Genomic DNA, 19,340 nt, shown 5'->3' on the forward strand with positions numbered 1-19,340 from the left:
GTCACCTGCTAGTTCAGTCAGTTTTCCTACATGGAATTGGAACAGAATGGGAGGCAGAATTTGGGGGTCCCCTTGGGCTACTTCTGAATGTGAATACTGTTTTATGTTGTCTGCTTGTTATGTGGTTTTCCTTGAAGAGCAATATATCTACAACTATCTGAGACAAAATGTAAGAGGCCTCCTGCTTATCTAGAGGCATCAGCCTAGCCCTAGACAATTTGAAGCCTGGCTTTTCTCTCTTCCGACCACCATCAGATTTTATTTCCATTTTGTAGATTTCGTTTCCATTCTTGACAAATGGACATTGGTCAAAATGAGTGGTCAGAAATCCTTGGCCTGTGAAGAGAGGATATTTCTTCACATTTCCAGAACGAAGTCATTGTCCTTGCTCAATATGCTAGAAAATTGGTCGTTGGCATACTGTTTGATTTTGGAACCGTCAACATTTGGGGGAAAGAGACAAAAGTAATAAGGTAGTTGTTAATGCATTGGGTTAACGAGTGTCTCTTTTCCCTTTAAAAATTTAGGGATAATGATCTCATACATGCAGAATGACTTTAGGTTCTAAGGGACAGATGATGGGACTCAACTTCCTTTGGAAATTTCATATCCATCCCTGTTGACTCACTCCTTCTCTGGGCCCATAGGGTTTACAGAAAGCGCTTTTCTCTGTAGGGAAATCACAACGCTCTATATACATGATTAAACCCTTCCTTTTGCTTATAGATACTGCACAACTCCTGATGTAAGCCCAGGACATTTGCGCTGTATTTTGTCACTTACTTAAAACATTCCCTCTAGTCCCCACTCTATTCTTTCTCTTGTTATGTCCTGTTGGTATTCATTCCAATTTGGATTCACCTATTACTTTTCCTGAAATCGATCAAGCTCCCCTTTCCTAAAACTAAAAGTTTTATTCCTTTATTATTATTTTTTTTTCCTTTCCTGCTCCAGAGTTCCTCGCCTGCCCCCCTCCTTCCGCAAGTTTGCAGCTGTCTCGATGTATCCGAACGTCCGCTTGCAATTACAAATAAAGGAGCTCGTTTGGATTGGGGTGGGGTGGGGTGGGATGGGGGAGCTGGGAAGGGACAACGGGCAGTATTTGAAAATCTGTGGAGCAGAATTCCTGTGTGGAAGGCAAGGCTCCCTCCCTCCCTCCCTCCTCCCTCCTCCCTCCCTCTGCCCTCATTGATTTGAGGCGGGGAGGAGGGAGGCGGGGGAGGCGCTGCCTGGGTGGTCTCTTCTCTCTCCACTTTGGTGAGCTGTTGCTTAGCAGCTAATAATAGGAGATGTTTGCGGAGTAATTTGCCTCTTCCTCGGCCAATGGGAACTGGAGCACTTTCCCATCAAACCAAACCTTCCTCCCCCCCCCTTTCCTCTTTTCAGGATCTCGAAGGAGGCTGTTTGTTCCAAATGTTGGTGGGACGGGTTCCGAGGCGCACTGCACCGCCGGGCACCCGAGCGCCTCTCCTCTCGCTCTCGGAGGCTGTGTGAGTGCTCGCTCCCCCGGGCTCCCGCCGCGCGTCGAAGGGCCACGCTGGGCGGCGCCAAGGGCGCCTGGGGTGCGCCTGGATGGCCCCGGATTCGCCCCCATAATGTTCGCATGGGATCCCCGCAGAAGCCATTCTGAAGCCTCGGACCCCGCACTTTTCTCTCGTGGATTACCGCTCTTGGGAAGCCGCCGGAGCTCCCTCGCTTCTCGTCAGCACCGTCCTCGTTCGACCCCGCACCATGGCTTCGGGTCAGCCGGTCCCCGGGAGCGGGGGCTTCTTTGGAGAGCTCCCGGCGTCTTACGCAGCTGCTGCCAACTCCGATCTCCTTCGGAGACCCAGCTATTGCCACGCAGCCTTTGCCCTCAAGCAGATCTCCAAGGTAAGGAAGCGGGACGGCGGCGCTTTCCCACGGATGGGGAGGAGACGAGTGGGGAAAAACTGGGGGGTTCCTTCTCTCCAGGAGCAGTTGCAAAGGGGTGAAGCAGCTCTCCTGGGCGCGGGGACTGCGTGGTGGTGGATCCTCCGGGAGTCCCTCGGCTTGTTTGGGGTGGGAGATGAAAGGAGGGGGCCGGCTCTCGCATGCGTGCTCCAGAGACAGTCTGCTCTGGGGTCCCAGAAGCTTGTTTCTTGAAAGAGGGGAGACGAGGCAGAGTCGTCCGGGGGGGGGGGGCTGTTCCTAAATGGGGAGCCAGGAAAGGCCTACTCCAGAAAATATGCCTGAGAGGATGCACAGGGGTTAGGAACAGGAGGACCCAGCCGCTTGAGTGTGAGGAGGAGGAGGATGGATTTCCCCTAGCCATGTGGAAAGAGAAGTCTACCACGGTCACTGGGGAGGACCAAGGGAGCTAACGGAGAGGAGGGTGGAAGAGGATGAGGGAGTGAGATAAGACAAAAAGATGCAGCTGACAAATGGGGAGAAAAAGCTTACACCTCTTCTTCTCCCCTCTTTCCCTGGAGAGTATCTGGGAGTTAAGTTGACCAGATCCTTGACCTTCTAGCTGCAATGAGGCTACAGACACCAAACAAGGAGCTTCAGTTAAGAGCTGTGTTCAGGAGAAAGAGAAGGTGAGATTCCTTCTCTAAGCCATTATCTGGGTGGGACAACCCCACCAAGTCTTAACTGTAAACTTTACAGTGACTTCTCATTTTTTTTGCATAGTAGCTACCCAAAGTATAAGTGTAGATGGACCCATATCTAGAAGCATCGGTCACGAGTGCAGCAGCCTTTCTAAAATTTTGCATCCTTCAGGTGTGTTAGACTATAAAGCCATCATTTTCAGCCAACACAACCTTAAATACAGTGTGTGAAGATTATGGAGTACAGTCCAACGCATCTGGAACTGCACAAGGCAAAGGAAGGCTCAACAAACTCAAACTCATATCTTCAAACTAGAAGGAAAGAATCAGCAAGGATAGATTCAATTGAGACCCTAACAGATGACTATAGGTAACATCTATGGCCCCAGATCTGTGAGTAGGATTTCACAGGAATGCTTTACTTAAAGATAGTAAATCTTCCTTAACCCCAGTGCTAGCTAATCCTCAAACAGGATGTTCCATGTAAGGAAATCATTTTGGCTAACTTTCAGTTTTTCTCCCCAGGGTAAGGCTGTTGGCCAGAAAGCCCCACTGTGGCTGCGGGCCCAGTTCCAGGCTCTGTTGTTTACACTGGGCTGCTGGATCCAGCGTCATTGTGGCAAAGTGCTTTTTGTGGGGCTGCTGGTCTTTGGGGCACTGGCAGTAGGGCTGCGAGTAGCCTCCATCGAGACTGACATTGAACAGCTCTGGGTGGAAGGTAAGTTTCTTCCTGGTTGACGTGACTGCTAGGAGGACTACATGTAGCATGGAGTGTGTTAGGAGTGAGATAAAAGTTGTCAAACACATTGGAAGAAAATTTAGTTTTGGTACCAGCCAGATGAAAAGGAATTGTGACCTGGTGTAGTATGTATGTAAACTAGTAAAAACTTTGCATCAATATTTTTTACTTTTCTATAGAACAAAATAATTTTAGGACATTTCTTTGCATTACAACAGATAAACATTGATAGCAGATGTTGTAAAAGTATGGAATACAGGCTTTCTGTGTTTTATGGCAGTTCTCATGGAATTATAGGCAACTTCAAAGTAAAAAATAAATAAGGGTTTTACTTCAGTTTTGTTTGTTTTGTCACTTAAGACTGTTCTAGAGATTGTGTGGATAAAAGGTATCCAGAAAGTATCTGTTTTGAAGGTTTTAGTAATTAGATGCAACATATTAGGAACAGTTTCTGAAGTTTTGAGAAATCACAGATTTTGATGTTTACTTATTTACTTGTTTACTTATTTATTTATTACATTTTACTTTCTCTTTGAGAAACTTCCAAGTTGCTAGTCTGGCATATGAAGTATCATGCAGAGGCACACCTATATATTTTAAGCAAAGGAGTTTTAGTTATCCTTCAGGCCATTTTCTGATAAGAATGAAATTGTGGTTATTCTCTAGACTGACCTTGTGACTAGGCCAGGAAATTTCTCTTTAATCTCAGGTTTGTTCAGTCACATTTAAATTAAACTGTTAAAAAGCCTCTGTGACTTAAAGCCACAAGTTTTAGGATGCATATCTTACCCACAAGCCAAAGATTTAATGGCTTTTTAAAAAAGAGACAGTTTGACTTCTGTGCCAGACTTGTTCATAGGAGTGTATGTTTGTGTATAAACCTTTCATTGCTTTTCTGCATGTGTGTGCCTGTGCACATTGTCTCATTGTAAGTGTGTGCAATCTAGATTTCTATCAGTGAAAATGCATTCCTCTAAAATACAAGTATAATTAAATTGATATTCTCCCCTCAGATATGGTTTTTCTTGCCACTGCTTCCTGTTTGGTTCATTACATTATTGATATTCGAACACTGGATTATCTTTTTGAGGGTGATACTGAAGGAGTGAATAATTACAACCTGCAACCAAGCTGTCAGTTGCACTTTGGTTTGGATCACACTCTCTGGCAACTGAAAATGAATTCAGGTTAAATGCAGTCAGCCTAAAACAATGGCATCATCCAGGAATACATCTTAATTTGATTTTAAAAATTATGTTTTTCGGAAGTCCAGCATGCTAATTCTTTTAAAATTGTTGCTATTTCACCCTGTTCTTTCCCTTCCATCCACTCCCTTGCAATCTTCTCCTTACCAATTCCAGGTTGTGCTGAATTTTCGCACCCTGGGACTTATTTATTTATTTATACTTTTTTTGTGTGTGCAAGCAGCCTGGGAGCTTTCCAAGAGCAGATGTTTCTCTGTGATGACTGTCAGCGATCTTTGGCGTTCCCCACCTCCTCCCTCTGCACAACCCAAACTCCCTGTGTGGTCCTAAACTACTCTTGGATTTTGTTCAACAATAAAGGCAACTTTACTCTTCCACCCTCCCACTCCCTTTTAAATAAAACCACACTCACATGAATGCCAGTAAAGTTTACCCACCTGTTTCACACTCTGAAAGGAGATTGGAAAGAAAAGAAAATATCTCAACCTTAGCCTTTTCCCCTCCCCTATTTCTTGCCTCTGTGTGATAGAGTCTCATGGCAAAAAGGAGATCCATCAAAAATCTGCAGCTGTTTAAACATTTAAAGATGGGAAACACCCTTTTTTGTAATCAACACATCTTAGTCCAAATCAAGAACCTCCCCTGAGAACCTACAGAACTGGGTTTGTTCTTAGTTACTGTCTGACCACTGACAGTTTGCTCAGTTTTTATGACAGGATTCTTCTTTGTTGCCTGTCCCAGTGTTGAGTTGCTGCTTGCAGGATCTAGAGCTCAGCTTTGAGTGCTGCTAAGAAGAGAACCAATGCACATTCTTAAAAGAAATTCTCACTGATACCATTTTGAATACATACTTCTCAACACCATAGGTTGTGTATTACAGCAAATCATTCTGATTGTGCTTGCACTTCAGTGAAATGTTTATCAGTTGACTAGCATTTGCCACGCACCCGTTTTGAGATATATTGTTGTGGATAGCTACCCTGTTTCCCCCCAAATAAGACATCCCCTGATAATAAACCCAGTTGGGCTTTTGAGCGCATGGTAATAAGGCCAAGCGCTCATTTCAGGGTTCAAAAAAATATAAGGCAGAGTCTTATTTTTGGGGAAACACGGTATGTGCTGGGAAATTTGGATACAAAAAGTTGGCATACAGATGGAAGTAAGAGAAGATTTCACCTATATATCTCCTTTCCTGCTGTTCCTCCATCTTCTATTCTATAAATGTGGTTATAAATCCTTTGGTAGTTAAAACAGTTTTTTTTCCCTTGGAAATAAGTACTGATATGAAAGTGCTTTTTGAATTCTGCATTCTTTTCTGTAGTTATTGTGCTTCTCTTGAACATAAGTTGGTTATTAACATATTGATTTCTAAATTTTCTAATGTTACCAATTCACTGCCTCCAAACTGATTACTTATAGTGCTGTGCACAGAATACAAAGCAGGCAAATGTATTTGGGTCCAGAGTGAATTTGACATCTTTGTCATCTCTGATTGTTTTGAAAAGCCCTAAATAGGTACATCTTGGATAGTGAGAGGAAAACTTTTTCTGCATTTCAGAGATTGACAAGGCTGAAACCAAAAATAGATAGACCAGAGTTGAAAGTATGTCCCTCTTTCTCCCCCCCCCCCTTTTTTTTTGCAACTCTCTTTGACCATTTCCTTGTCTTATCTGCCTCTTCTTTCCTCATATAGAGGTAAATCTTAAGGGAAGAAGAAATAATTCATGCCAAACATCAGAACTAGTTGCTGTGTGGGGATCATGTTTTCTTTTCTGTATTTTGAGTTTTTCCCTCAGTCTTTTTCTCTTCTCTAAACCTCCAGATTTAACTCTGGGCTCATCCACATATTGAAAGTAGCCTGTGGATCTCACAGCACAGATTGTTAGCCCTGATCTATGGAGAGGCTTCTTTTATCCTACTGTAATAGAATTCTTTTTGCCGGTTCATATCAATGTCAACTTCTCAGAATTTATTTCATCAGAATGTACAGGTAGTCCTCAACTTACGACCACAATTGCGCTCAAAATTGCGCTCAAAATTTCTGTTGCTAAGTGAGACCCTTTGCTAAGTGAGGTTTGCCCCATTTTACGACCTTTCTTGATTCACTTTCTTATGAAGTGAATCACTGCAGTTGTTCAATTAGTAAGACCGTTGTTAAGTGAATCTTGCTTCCCCATTGGCTTTGCTTGTCTTAAGGTTATAAAAGGTGATCACATAACCTCAGGACACTACAACTATCATAAATATGAGTCAGTTGCCAAGCGTCTGAATTTTGATCATGTGACCATGGGAATGCTGCAATGGTCATAAGTGTGAAAAATGGTCATAAGTCACCTTTTCCAGTGCCATTGTAACTTTGAATGGTCACTAAGTGAATTGTTGTAAATTGAGGACTATCTATATATTACAATGGATATGGGAATCATCCATCAAATGTATCTTCTGCCCAAAATATTGGTTCTGAAAGCACAAAATGTTCAGTCTATAGCAGGGGTGTCAAACTGGCAGCCCGCGGGCCAGATGTGTCACGTACAGGCCACCCCCACCCCAGCTCCTCAAATGGGAAAAAGTCACGAAATGTCATGTGACGGCAACGTGATGCAGCGAGTTTGACACCCACGGTCTATAGTGTCTATGACAGTGATGGCTAACCTTTTTGCCATCGCGTGCCAAAAGTGGGGGGAGTGCAGGGGGTCGCACGTGTGTGTGCCCACACTCTTAATTCTACATGCTCTGCCCCCGTGCATGCACACACGACCCCCCTGCACTCCCCCCGCTTTTGGCACACAATGGCACTGTGGGCCCGGTAGGCCCATTTTTCACTCTCCCCAGGCTACAGAGCCTTTCTAGGAACCTGGGGAGGGTGAAAAAGGCCTTCCCCACACCCCTGGAGGCCCTCCAGAGGCCAGAAACAGCATGTTTCTTGACTTCCGGTGGACCCAGAAGGTCCAAAAATCTGCTGGCTGGATCACGTGCCCACCAATGTGGCTCTGCATGCCACCTGTGGCACGCGTGCCATAGGTTCGCCATCATGGGTCTATGAGAATAATAGCAGAGACTAAATAAAGAACTTGGAATATAGTTCTTGTAGAAAGCAACATCACATCTGATGTTCTGTTTTCCTAGTCATCAAAATAATTATGGCTGTCTCCTGTTCTTGCATACTGTTCCTCTTTAGATTCCTTCCACCTAATTATTCAATCTGCAGTGTTGTTATAAATGATCCTTCCTTAGCATGTTACTGTTCAGAGTGCAACTCCTGTCATTCTTCACCATGATTCTTAACATACAAGAAGAATAACAGATTGGAAAAGATTTGGTGTAGATACAAGTGTAGATAAGATCTGCCATCTACACCTGGATTTGGTACTTTTGGTTTGTATAGTGTAGATATGATTTTCCTAACCTAAAAGCACTAAGGCTTTCCCTCATCTTGAAGGCATTATTTCTTTATTTCAGAACTGAATGATATGAAGGGATAACAGTCGATTGGGAATGGTAGCGGGGAAAACGACTATTTAAAACATTTCTGCAAGCCATGTCTTTTGGTGTGTAAGAATGTTTGAGACAAAGCAACTGCCAAATTAAATTGATGTTCTTGAACTATGAATGGTTTAAAAGATTTTGAGGTTGTTAAATTTTTGTGGTTTATTCTGGAAAAAGATCAAACCATTATTTGTTTTTAATAAAAAGTTTTTCTACTGCTGATATCTTAAATGACTCAGAGACAGTAGGCATTAATGATATCCTGGATGGATTTTTTTATCCAGCTAAAGATACACTAAATTCATACTTCTTTTAGGTGGACATTGTTCTCCTCAAGTTTTGAGCACAAATGATTTTGACTAATTTTATGCACTGAAATGTGATTTTAGCAGTGAAAGGTCAAACTTTCTCCTCCTGCTACCTTAGGAGGTTGAGCGTTCTTCCTCAACTCAATTTTTACTGAAATATCATTTTTGGACACATCAGGATGTGTTTCTATGCATAAAAAACCCTCAGAATATTTTCCAAAGAACTACTGACAATTAAGATACTGTAAAACATATTCCATGAGCAACATTTAGGATTAGCATCTTATAATTAGAAACATGATAAAACAATAGTATTGACATTTGCAAATATTCTGGAATAAGAAACATGAGTTTATATCTATCCCACAAACTAGCATTTCAAATTTGAATCTTTATTTTTTCAATCTCTTGCATCTTTCATGTTTGATCGGTGGGTGGGTGGTTATAGCCTGATAATAACATCCAGATTAGAAAGAAAAAACTGGCATGGAATTGAAATCATAAATAATATGCTTTTATTTAATATGAACTGATGAATGAGTTTCCAGAGGATTTCTCAAATTTATTTACTGTACTCTGTCATATATTACAGATATTTATTACAGTGAGTAATCCTAAATGCTTGAATCTGCACATTTTCCTGAAAGCTCATGGCATTTTTCCCCCTGGATTTTAGGTTATTTTTTTCTTGTCACATGGTCTAGGCAGCTTTATAAGGCTCCACTTAGAATCAACTGATGGGAATACCATAGTACTATCTTCACTCATAAGTAAACTAAGCCTTATTTAACATAAATGTAAAAATCCGGGTGATAATCTTTGTCTGGGTTGTATTACTTAAAACTACATGTGGGAGCTTGCTGAAGTGCTCTGTCTTCCAAACACTCTTCTAGATTTAAAAAAAAAAAAAAAAAGCTTCCAGAAAAAATGCTCTAAATCATTCTTTTCCTTGAAATATTCATTTTCTGTTGGTAGGATTTGTTTGTGTGTATGGAAGATTATGTGAATCCTGATCTGTGGCATGAAGGCTATAGTCCTGAAACACATTTACTGTCATTTGGTGAGAACTAAGCTAAAAAAGTGGGGGTTTTTTTTAAGCCAATCCCCATGCTAGTTACTGTAGTAGCATTCTAACAGCTAAAACATTTTATTTTCTAGTTAAGACCTATAGAATTTCAGACAGTTCACTATGTTTGGATTAAGCCAAAAAGGGATTTATCTCAGTTTATAAATAATATTTTTAAAATTAGTATTGTTTTTTGGAATTTCGGAGTAAGAAAGGAACCTCTTAATGTTCAGTCACATCAATGTACAAAATACTAAACATGCCTATAAGTAGTACTGGTAGCGATCATCCTAACCACCAGTTTCATACTAGAGAAAAAGTTGATAGCGATGTCAAGGGGATTGGTTAGAAGCCCTTATAGGTTAATCTTTTTGATGGCACTTGCCTGTTGGCGTAGTTATATCCATGGTAGACTGCTCAGTAGGGATTAAATCTAAAGCTTGGGGCTTGGAAACAAGCAAGTATTACGGAGGCAAAAGGTCATGGCTGATTTATAGACTAGGGTGACCTCAAAGAAGGCAGGTTTAATTTTTAACTAGAATGTTTTAGTGTAGCTGGCCGCAGGGCTTTTTTAAAGGTAGCTGCTACTGGATGATTATTCTGGCAGACTAAACACTTTTATCTTGCATTCCCCAGTGTGCAAAAAGTAGGAAAAAAATATGGAAGACTTTTTGCCCATTCATATTAAGTGGACAAGAATAGAAAAAAAGATGAAGGAATGCTAGTTACCCAGAGATCTGGAAAGTGCTATTGAACAAATAGATGTTTATTGTTCTAAAATGATGGACAAGATTCTTCTGACCTTGAATATGTTTCCATATCTTGAATATGTTTCCATATCTTGAATATGTCCGGACAGATTAAACGATGTGCTTCCTGCTCCAGGAGTTACATCTGTGGTTTTGGGTTTGTTTGTTTTATGCTGTGGACCTACCTCTTAAATAGGATCATTCAGTGAAGATTGATTTTCTTTTAATAGTCATAATCAAATGATTTAATTGACCCAGTAAATTATGGATGAGATGACAGCATATTTTAATCTGTAGACTGGGATAGAAGAAATCGTAGATTCAGTTCTAGCCTGGAGACATAGAAAGGGGCTAGTAATACAGGAGTAAGTTAACTGGTGTATTTAAATATAGTATGTGACTTGAGGCAGAATAAGAGGAAGAAAGATTCTGAGATTTGGATATTCCCAGAATATACAAGCCTGACATGTTAACTCCATTCTGTTAATTCATTTCAGTCCCATGTTCTAACATCTCTTTATGTGATGTTCAATGAAGAAGGCCTGAACTATTTGAAAGAATTGTGGATATAGAGTGTTGATACTTGGAAACAGAAGATACATATTCATTCTGATAGAAGCAGAGTTAGCCTGACGCCTCTGCATATGGGATGAATGAAGCTATCTTTGAATTAGATCAGACCACAGGATGTTTGTGATTGGAGATGAACCCCATCAAAGTGGGCAATTTGAAGAATGTTAGATGGCCCATCTTATGTTCAATTAGGCTTTTCTACTTTAGCCAGTCTTGTGAACAGATAAATAAACTGTGACTGTGGGGTCTGCATACCTCACTCATAAGAGCAAATAAACAAGCCCCCGAGGCAGCTGAATGCAGAGGCCAAGGGGCTTCAATGTATATGTGTAAGTAATATTCTTGGGTGGGCAGGAGAGGTGGGTGGCCTACTGGCTAGCTGAAGGCTCTGAATGACTTTGGTGCTGATAAGAGGGAAGAAGGAAAAATCTGAAAAGGGTAGGAGCCATGGGTGAGATGAATGACATAGGACATAGGCTGAAGTGTACTTCTCATAGTGTTAGGCATTTGTGTTTCATAGATGCAAAAGAAATTGGAAACAGAACTTGAGATAACATGACTGACCGCATGAAATATATATAGATTTTTAATAGCCAACATGAAGTTTATTATTAAACAGCAAACTGAAACATATGCATAAAAAAGTATATCTCAAAATACTGTGAAGCATCAGAATCCTGCAAATACCAAAGAAATTAGGTAATTCATGGCAACAGGCTACAAGGAATTATCACATATTCTCAAAATTCTATAGAAAGTGCCTTGTTTACAAAAGAAAAGCCAGATTGTTAATTATTTTCTTTTTTATATGAAAGAAGTATCTGCTGATAGGCTCCTTAAATTAGGCAACCAATGTATACTCATAGATAGGCCAACCACTCTACTGAAATGACAGCTTGCTCACAACAATAATTACATGAATTTCCTTTTGTGATGATTTAAGAAAATAAGTTACTTCCATAATCACAGTGGTGGGATTCAGCCAGTTCGCACTACTTCAGGAGAACCGGTTGTTAACTTTCTGAGCAGTTTAGCAAACTGGTTGTTGGAAGAAATAATTAAGGCAGAGAACCAGTTGTTAAATTACTTGAATCCCATCACTGCATAATCATCTTAGCTTGCATTCAATATCAGCTTTGGCAGAAAGATCATTTGAGAAATTTAATTTGAGATTCACAAATCCAATTAAAGTACATGTATGGAGAATGAAATAGTTTATTTATTTAATAAATTTATTTTATCACCTATTTCACATGTGTGACTCTAGGTCACAAACAAAATCACATTGTATTGAACTCTGTAAATAGAAAATAAAGCATAATTTTTCAAAATACTAAGGAAGAAAACATTTTCCTTGCTTGCCAATAAGTTATTATTTTATACCTGTAGTACAAAATAATATTAGTGGTATTAATCTCAGAAAAAGAATAATGCTGGCAATTGAACCGAGTGTTTAAAGACTTCAGGAAAAACCAATTTAAAGTTGTAATGCAAAGTAATTATTTTTTGCCCATTACTAATAACTGCTCTGACAGTTTCTTGAATTGATAGTTGAATTCTAGAGAATGAAAGTGTTTTCAGATACACTCTAAAAACAGAAATATAATGACAAAAAAAAAAAAAGAAATTTGTCCACTATCTTCCAAATCTGCTTTGTTTTCTGCCTTTGCTTTGACATTTGCTCTAAGAAGCATCTTCTAACTGTGATGGCCTGCTTTGAAAGGATCTTTCTTTTCTCAGACTAGCTGAAACTTGCTAGAGTTGCCACTCAGGCTGTTTCAGTTTTCCAAAGAATTGAAGGATTGGGGGAGGAAGAAGCCTTTTTTGGGGGTGGGGGGCAGCTGAACAAGAGAAAAGAAATAGGAAGGACAAGTTAAAATAAAAATGGGCTCTCTCTCTACCTTGCTCATCTGCTTGGAAATGTGGAATCAACATTTTAAGGCATAGGTGTAGAAAAATGTTTAGATTTTTTTTAATGTTATTTTATTGGCAAGGGGCTAACTATAGGACAGAAAATGGAGAGAGCAAAAAGGAGAGAGGAGTGTTATTCTCTGGTTCATCACCCCCTCCCCCCCCCCCCCCCCCGGCTTGGAAAAGTGGTCTGAGTTCAAAAAATTCATTTCTTGCCTGAATGAAGGCAGCAATGTGGAAAAATTTGACCATTCAGAGGGGGATGAATGTATGTTTCAACCCCACATTAAGTCACATTAGCAGGCAGTGGAGTGCTTAATGTGGGCATTTTTCACAGCGGCCAACAGAGGAGATGATTAGCATAATTAGTCCAGGCAACTCTATACATATGGAAATGCCAAATGCGTAAATGCCAACACCAGTGGAAATTTATGTCAATGCTGACAAGAGTCTTAGCAGTGAATGGCTCCCAACTGAATCTCTTTTAGCCCTCTTTTTCGGGAGTAGGGCCTTCCCCATATCTTTGGCCAAGGCTCCTTCAGGCCATTCCTCTCCCCGCTCGCCCCCTCCGCACTGGGAACCTGAGCCCTTTGCATTTCTGGTAAATAAAGACATTAATTTAGGTCTGGAATAAACAAAAGGGCAAGCCAGGCCTGGGGATTGGGTAGTAGGCCTCAAACAGGCCTTTCACTGCTCTTCTTAAAGCCGGATCCCCCGCCCGCCCGGCCTGCCAAGCGCTCCGCGCTCCCCCCACCTTGTTTATTTAGAAAGCAGCCTGGCGTCTCTCTCTTTGTCCCCCATTAGGTTTGTTAGCGAACAAGCACCAGGGGATGCAGCACATCTCCCCCTATCTCAAACTGTTTAGCCCCAAGCGGTTAGCTTAATAGGGTGCCCAGGCACCCTTTCTTCTCTTGATGGAGCCAGCCAAGGAACAGGATCCTGGCTGGATGTGTTTTGACAGCAGTAGGCAGCTAGCGGCCGGCCGGCCTTTCAGAGCAGCCAGGACAGGTAAAAATGGCTCTTTTAGCCTGCCCCCAGCGAGACTTCCTCCTGAGCAGCATGGCTCCTTTCATAGCCTCCTTAATCCAGCTAATCCACCCCTCAACACTTTGAAGGTGGCCCATGGCATGTGCGTGCTGCTTGCTCTGTGCAGGGGACGCTGCAAAAAAAAAAAAAAAATCAGATTCAGCTGCCACCGCCGTGTGTGTGTGTGTGTGTGTGTGTGTGTGTGTGTGTGTGTGTGTTGCCCCTCCACTATCCTGCTTTCTATTTCAGGTCAGCCAAGAAATCAGATCCCCACATGGAACTGGAGGGGACACAGCTGTCCCCTTGGTCTCCATTATGGCTGCATTATTCAGTTAATTGCTGATAGGAGTAATCATGGATTAAACCAAACATAAACTGTCCATGCTGGGGCCTTATTTTCAACCTGGCTCAAGTCCAAGTCCATCTAGACTGGTTTCCTACTTCTTATAAGGCAGCTTCTAATTGTTTATTGAGGAGTTTCCTAGTACTGCAGTGAGCAGATATGGGGTAACTTGCCTGCTTGAAGGCTTCAACCAGACTTCGGCAGTGCAAAATATTCTTCAAGGAGTTGACAAGTTTCATAATAATTAAAGTCTGTAAACCAAAATAAACCTTATAGGACTGTTGTGAAGACAAAATAAGATATAGGTAATTCTTCCCCAAAATTGTCAGGATAACAAGTTTATACTACATAGCATTGATATCTAATATTAAGACTAATATTTTTAGTTTAGTCAAATATAAATAAAAAAAGAAGATTATTGCTGTTTGTTCTTCCCAGCCCAACCCAGCAATAGAAGTACCGGTACATTGTCAAAACAGAGCTTAGGTTTGTGTATGGTCTGTCTGTCCATCAATTAGATAACTCTCAAAATGCAACAGAACAAAACCAAATTTGGTATGGCAGCAGAAGTCAGCAGAAAAAGAGTTAGCACTATAATGGGCTGCATTTAGTCAGAGGTTGTGAAGGGGAAAAAAATCCCCAGTGTATTCTGATGGGAGAAGCCTTTGGGCTTGGCTTATTGTGGATTTCTCCCTTCCAAACTACAGTGTCCTTCCTCCTTATCGTATAACCCAGGATGGAGCATATGTGGAGCAACCTTCGTAGCGCACACTTGCACACCATAACAGAGGCAAATGCACACAGTGGCAATACATATATAAGCCTCCTTCAGTAAACCAAACTATCCATTCATAGAGGAGCACCACATATGGACTTACTCCGTTAAACTGTCACATCCCACAGAAAGGTGCCACACATATGCACACACCTTATTTAATATTTGGGACAAAGCAGCTGTATATACTCACAGGCAAAATAAGTTGCTGCATAACAGAGGACAAAATTCAGATGTTTTCTATGCTGCTGGTAAAGGATTTGAAAAGAATTCCAGAAACTACGTTCTGCATGCTTTTCCTATCTTGTGTAAATTTAAAACATTTGCTTTATTTTTCTTCTAAATAAGAAGGGAAACCAGTAAGAGATGTGCTTTTTTAAATGATCTGTTAGGATCTTGCAATGTATAACAATGCATACAGATGTCAATATTGTAAGTTAATATGAGACTACTCTCATCGCTTTTGGCCTATAATGCAATATCTTCTCTTGATTCCAGCAGAAAACATTTGTGCACAGTTATGGTTGTAATATCAAAAACCTTTTCAGATCCCAAAATATTAAACTCCAAAATATGTAATTGAAAAAAATGTACAAGGTTTTTGAATGGTAAAAAGTAAGCAAGCTAGCTAAAACCAGGAAAAAAGAGCAAAAAAGAATAGGTTGGTTGCAGATACTTGAGGACCAAATGTAGGGAAGCCAATTTTAGCCAAAGGAAAATAAGCAGTATTCACTGATTTTGCATTTTTCTATGTTTACCCAAGTTAAACTTTCACAAACTTTTAATGAGAGTGCACTTGGGCTTTGGCAAAGCCTTTATAAATATGAAAAATTAATTTACTTTGTCTTCAAAATACATATCTTGTTTACTTTAAATACTGTGTTTAATATTTTTCTTTTATTTATATTGTGAACTCTTCGTTACTTTGGTCAGTTATTTATTTAAAACATTTATATAGTAGACCATCATGTACTAAATTCTGGGTGGCTCACAACCAAAAAAATACAATTAAGAATACTACAGTAAAGCCATAAGACCTGGCACCATAGCTGAACTCTTCCATGCAGCTCACAACAAGTTCATCTCAACCTATCCCAGCATTTGAAGGAAAAATCCAGGTCTTGAGTGCTTTTTGGAAAGTTAAAAGGGTGGGGACCTGCCAAACATCAGGGGGAAAGGTGTATGTACAAATATAGGCCAAGGATTGCCATGGAAAAGCCATTCTTCCTAGCTCCCATAAGATGACATTATTTTAGGAGTGAACTAGGAGCATGTGCATGTGATAGGAGCATGTGGTAGAACAGTCCTTAGAGAGAGAGACCATCTCACAAAGATGTCTGACTTAGAAGCCTTGGATGCCTTTCTATTCTTGCTGTGTGTCTTGAAAATCAGATCTGCACAAATGTACCTCATCAAGTGAAAAACAGACAGGTTACCTTGTACATTGCAAATCAGTAACAATTCCACAGTTCCTTAGTTCCAAATAGCAACAAAAGTGGATGGCTTTTCCTGCATAGATGGTGGCTTATGTTTGTCTTGGTGAATCACTAACTATGACAGCTTGCTTTATTTAAAGTGTACCCTTTCCCATATTTTGCCACTAGATCTCAGCCATAGAAATGCAGGTAGTCCTCGACTTACAACTGTTCATTTAATGACCGCTTGAAGTTACAACGGCACTGGAAAAAGTGACACTTATGACCATTTTTTGCATTATGACCATTGCAGCATCCCCGTGGTCATAGGGATTACACTTGGATGCTTGACAACTGGTTCATATTTATGATGGTTGCCGTGTCCTGGAGTCATGTGATCATCTTTTGTGTTTTTCTGACAAGCAAAGTCAATGGGAAAGCCAGATTCACTTAACAATGGTGTTAGTAATTTAACAACTGTGGTGATTCACTTAACAAATCTGGCAAGAAAAGTTGTAAAATGGAGCAAAACTACCTTACCAAATTTCTCACTTAGTAACATAAATTTTGGGTTCAATTGTGGTTGTAAGTCAAGGATTACCTGTATTTCTATATTCTTGCTTTCTTGCCCAAACAGAACAGAAACAATATTTTAAAACAATGGGAGCAAAATGAAAATAACTGTGCTGTGCCTATCTTAGCTTAGAAGAGACAATTGACATAAAAAAGAGGACGATTACTACCAAGGAGACTCTGTTCTTTTTACGTTCTTTAGGATCAAATATCAATAATAAACAAAGAACCTAAAATGATTTTTAAAAGCCAACTCAAAATGTTATATAATAAAAAAGTATAATGCCACCAAAACAACATAGGGTACCATTTGATTTCTCTCTCCGAGTTCATCAAATCATTACACTACTTGGGAATAGATAAAGGCAAAGTATCAAGTATCAGAATTTTTATATTTTCATGTACCTTTACAATGTACATTTTGTAGGCAATGTTCTTGGAGATGCTCTAATTTTCCTCTAATGCCATCCCCAAATCCACAAGATGCATTCATATAATATATGCATGGTCTAATATCTTGCAGAAAGTCTAGGATCTGGTAGATTTTGGCTTTGAGAGGTCGGATCTTGCATGGGTAGCACTATGATAGAAATGATCATTTTAATCAATCAAGTGACAATTTGTAGAGATTTAGCCAGAACAAATCTGTTTCAATAAAATTATAAGGATCTCTGGGCTTTATGAAGATATGGTACGCTTGAGTTAATACCACTTACCACTTAACAAATGGAATTAGATGTGCTTTACAAGTGCTTTAATTTTGTGGCTGTTTATGGTTTGTGTTATGTTTGATGGCTACGATACCTAGAATGCTGACAGGTATGGTATCCAAGGACAGTTTTTGATTTCTTTTCCACTAAATTAATATCTTCTGAAAGGTTCATCTGGATATATTCTCCTTTAAATAGGGAAATTTGGACAAGTGGCAGTAGAGATCAGTGCTCTAGCTCAGGGGTCTCCAACCTTGGCATCTTTAAGACTTGTGCCAAGGTTGGAGACCCTTGCTCTAGATTCTGGACAAAAGGAGGCATTTCGTCAGGATACATACAAATATAATGTATGTACAAATATAGGCAATCTAACAGAATGTAGGCAGTTTAGGCAACTGGCACTTCGTAACTCCAAATATTTTGTGACCAAGTCTTTCCCATTCTGATGCTGAACATAATTGGACAGGGTTGCTTTAGCAGAATTAAAAATTTAAAGTAGAAATGGTTTTCTCTTTAGTACACCTTTTGTTTTAAGCTCTGTAAATTGAATGATGCCAGTATTAGGAATGCTATATTTTTCAAGAAAGTTGTAGTTGCCTTGAGAAAATCCTGACTTTTCACTGAAAAGTACATCAAATGCTAAAAAATGTAGCTGGTTTCTCCCACTTCTCTGGTACATCTATTCATGGAGTGTGTCTAAGCAAAAATATTTGTGCATGCATAGATTTATATATAATTTTCTTAGCAGTTTTATAGAAGTGATTTGCCAAGCAATGCTGGAATTCCCAGTGGTTCCCCCATAAGTACTAAGCAAGTCTGACCATCCATAAATTTTTAGGTCAGTCAATGTTAACTAAGTGCTACTAGGTAAACAATTAAACCTTGTTTTGTAGTCAGTCAATAGTTCAGTGTATTGTGCCATGTGAAACTAGAATAAAGAGTCAGTTGAGTAAATAGTTGCATTAACCATGGATAAAAATGATGTGTACCAGTGGTGGGTTGCTCCCGATTTGCACCGGTAGTAAAAATTTGTAGTAGTTCAGAGAACCGGTAATAACATTGGCTGGCCACGCTCCCGAACCGGTCCCCGGCCCGGTCACCACTTGCTTACCCTGCCCACCTCATCAGAGTTTTTTTTTTTTTTACTTTTAAAAGCATTTTTTCTACAACCTCTTCGGTCAAAAAAATGCTTTTAAAAGTTAAAAAAAAGCCTCTGATGATCCTAGCTGAGCCGCGCGATCGTCAGAGGCTTTTAAAAGCATTTTTCTGCAACCTCTTCAGCCGAAGAGGTTGTAGGAAAAAAAATGCCTTTAAAAGCCTCTGGTGATCCCAGCTGAGTTGCCTGATCGTCAAGAGGCTTCTAAAAGCATTTTTTTCTGCAAACTCTTAAGGTTGTAGAAAAAATGCTTTTAAAAGTTAAAAAAAAAAGTTGGCCACGCCCACCGAGTCACATTACCCCCACCACCAAGCCACACCCACAAAATAAGTCACACCCACAGAACCGGTAGTAAAAAATCTTAGAACCCACCCCTGATGTGTACCATATTCACAGCCATGGGATAATGATCACCACTAAGCAATTCTCCTCCAGCCCATTCCATGAAGCAATTCTAAATTACATAGTCTTAATAGTTGTCAAAATGCTTACTAGGACTTAGTAAATGCAATCTTCTTATTTTGAATATCTCTTACAGTGGTACCTTGGTACTCAACTACTTTGAAACTCATTGAATTTGGTACTCAATGGATTTTGACATGAAAATTTTTAAATGTTTAAAGCGCTCCATGGCTTAGGGCCGGGTTATCTGCGAGACCGCCTTCTGCCGCCAATAGCCTCCCACCGACCAGTTCGCTCGCACAGAGAGGGCCTCCTCAGGGTGCCGTCGGCCAG

The 19,340-nt window shown here is 40.3% G+C and overlaps 1 protein-coding gene across 1 annotated transcript in view; it reads left to right on the forward strand.

Moving 5' to 3' along the window:
• The first annotated feature begins 1,731 nt into the window (after positions 1-1,731).
• The window catches only part of PTCH2 (patched 2), a 61,009-nt gene continuing 43,400 nt past the window's right edge, over positions 1,732-19,340 (forward strand). Inside the window, exons 1-2 of the mRNA XM_070939605.1 lie at positions 1,732-1,872; positions 3,096-3,288. Of these exons, the coding sequence (XP_070795706.1) occupies positions 1,732-1,872; positions 3,096-3,288 (334 nt within the window). The remainder of the gene's footprint in view (positions 1,873-3,095; positions 3,289-19,340) is intronic.

The sequence above is a fragment of the Pituophis catenifer genome, unplaced genomic scaffold, assembly GCF_029215685.1.
Source record: "Pituophis catenifer annectens isolate HBS135680 unplaced genomic scaffold, rPitCat1.0.hap2 SCAF_3, whole genome shotgun sequence".
Taxonomy (NCBI): domain Eukaryota; kingdom Metazoa; phylum Chordata; class Lepidosauria; order Squamata; family Colubridae; genus Pituophis; species Pituophis catenifer.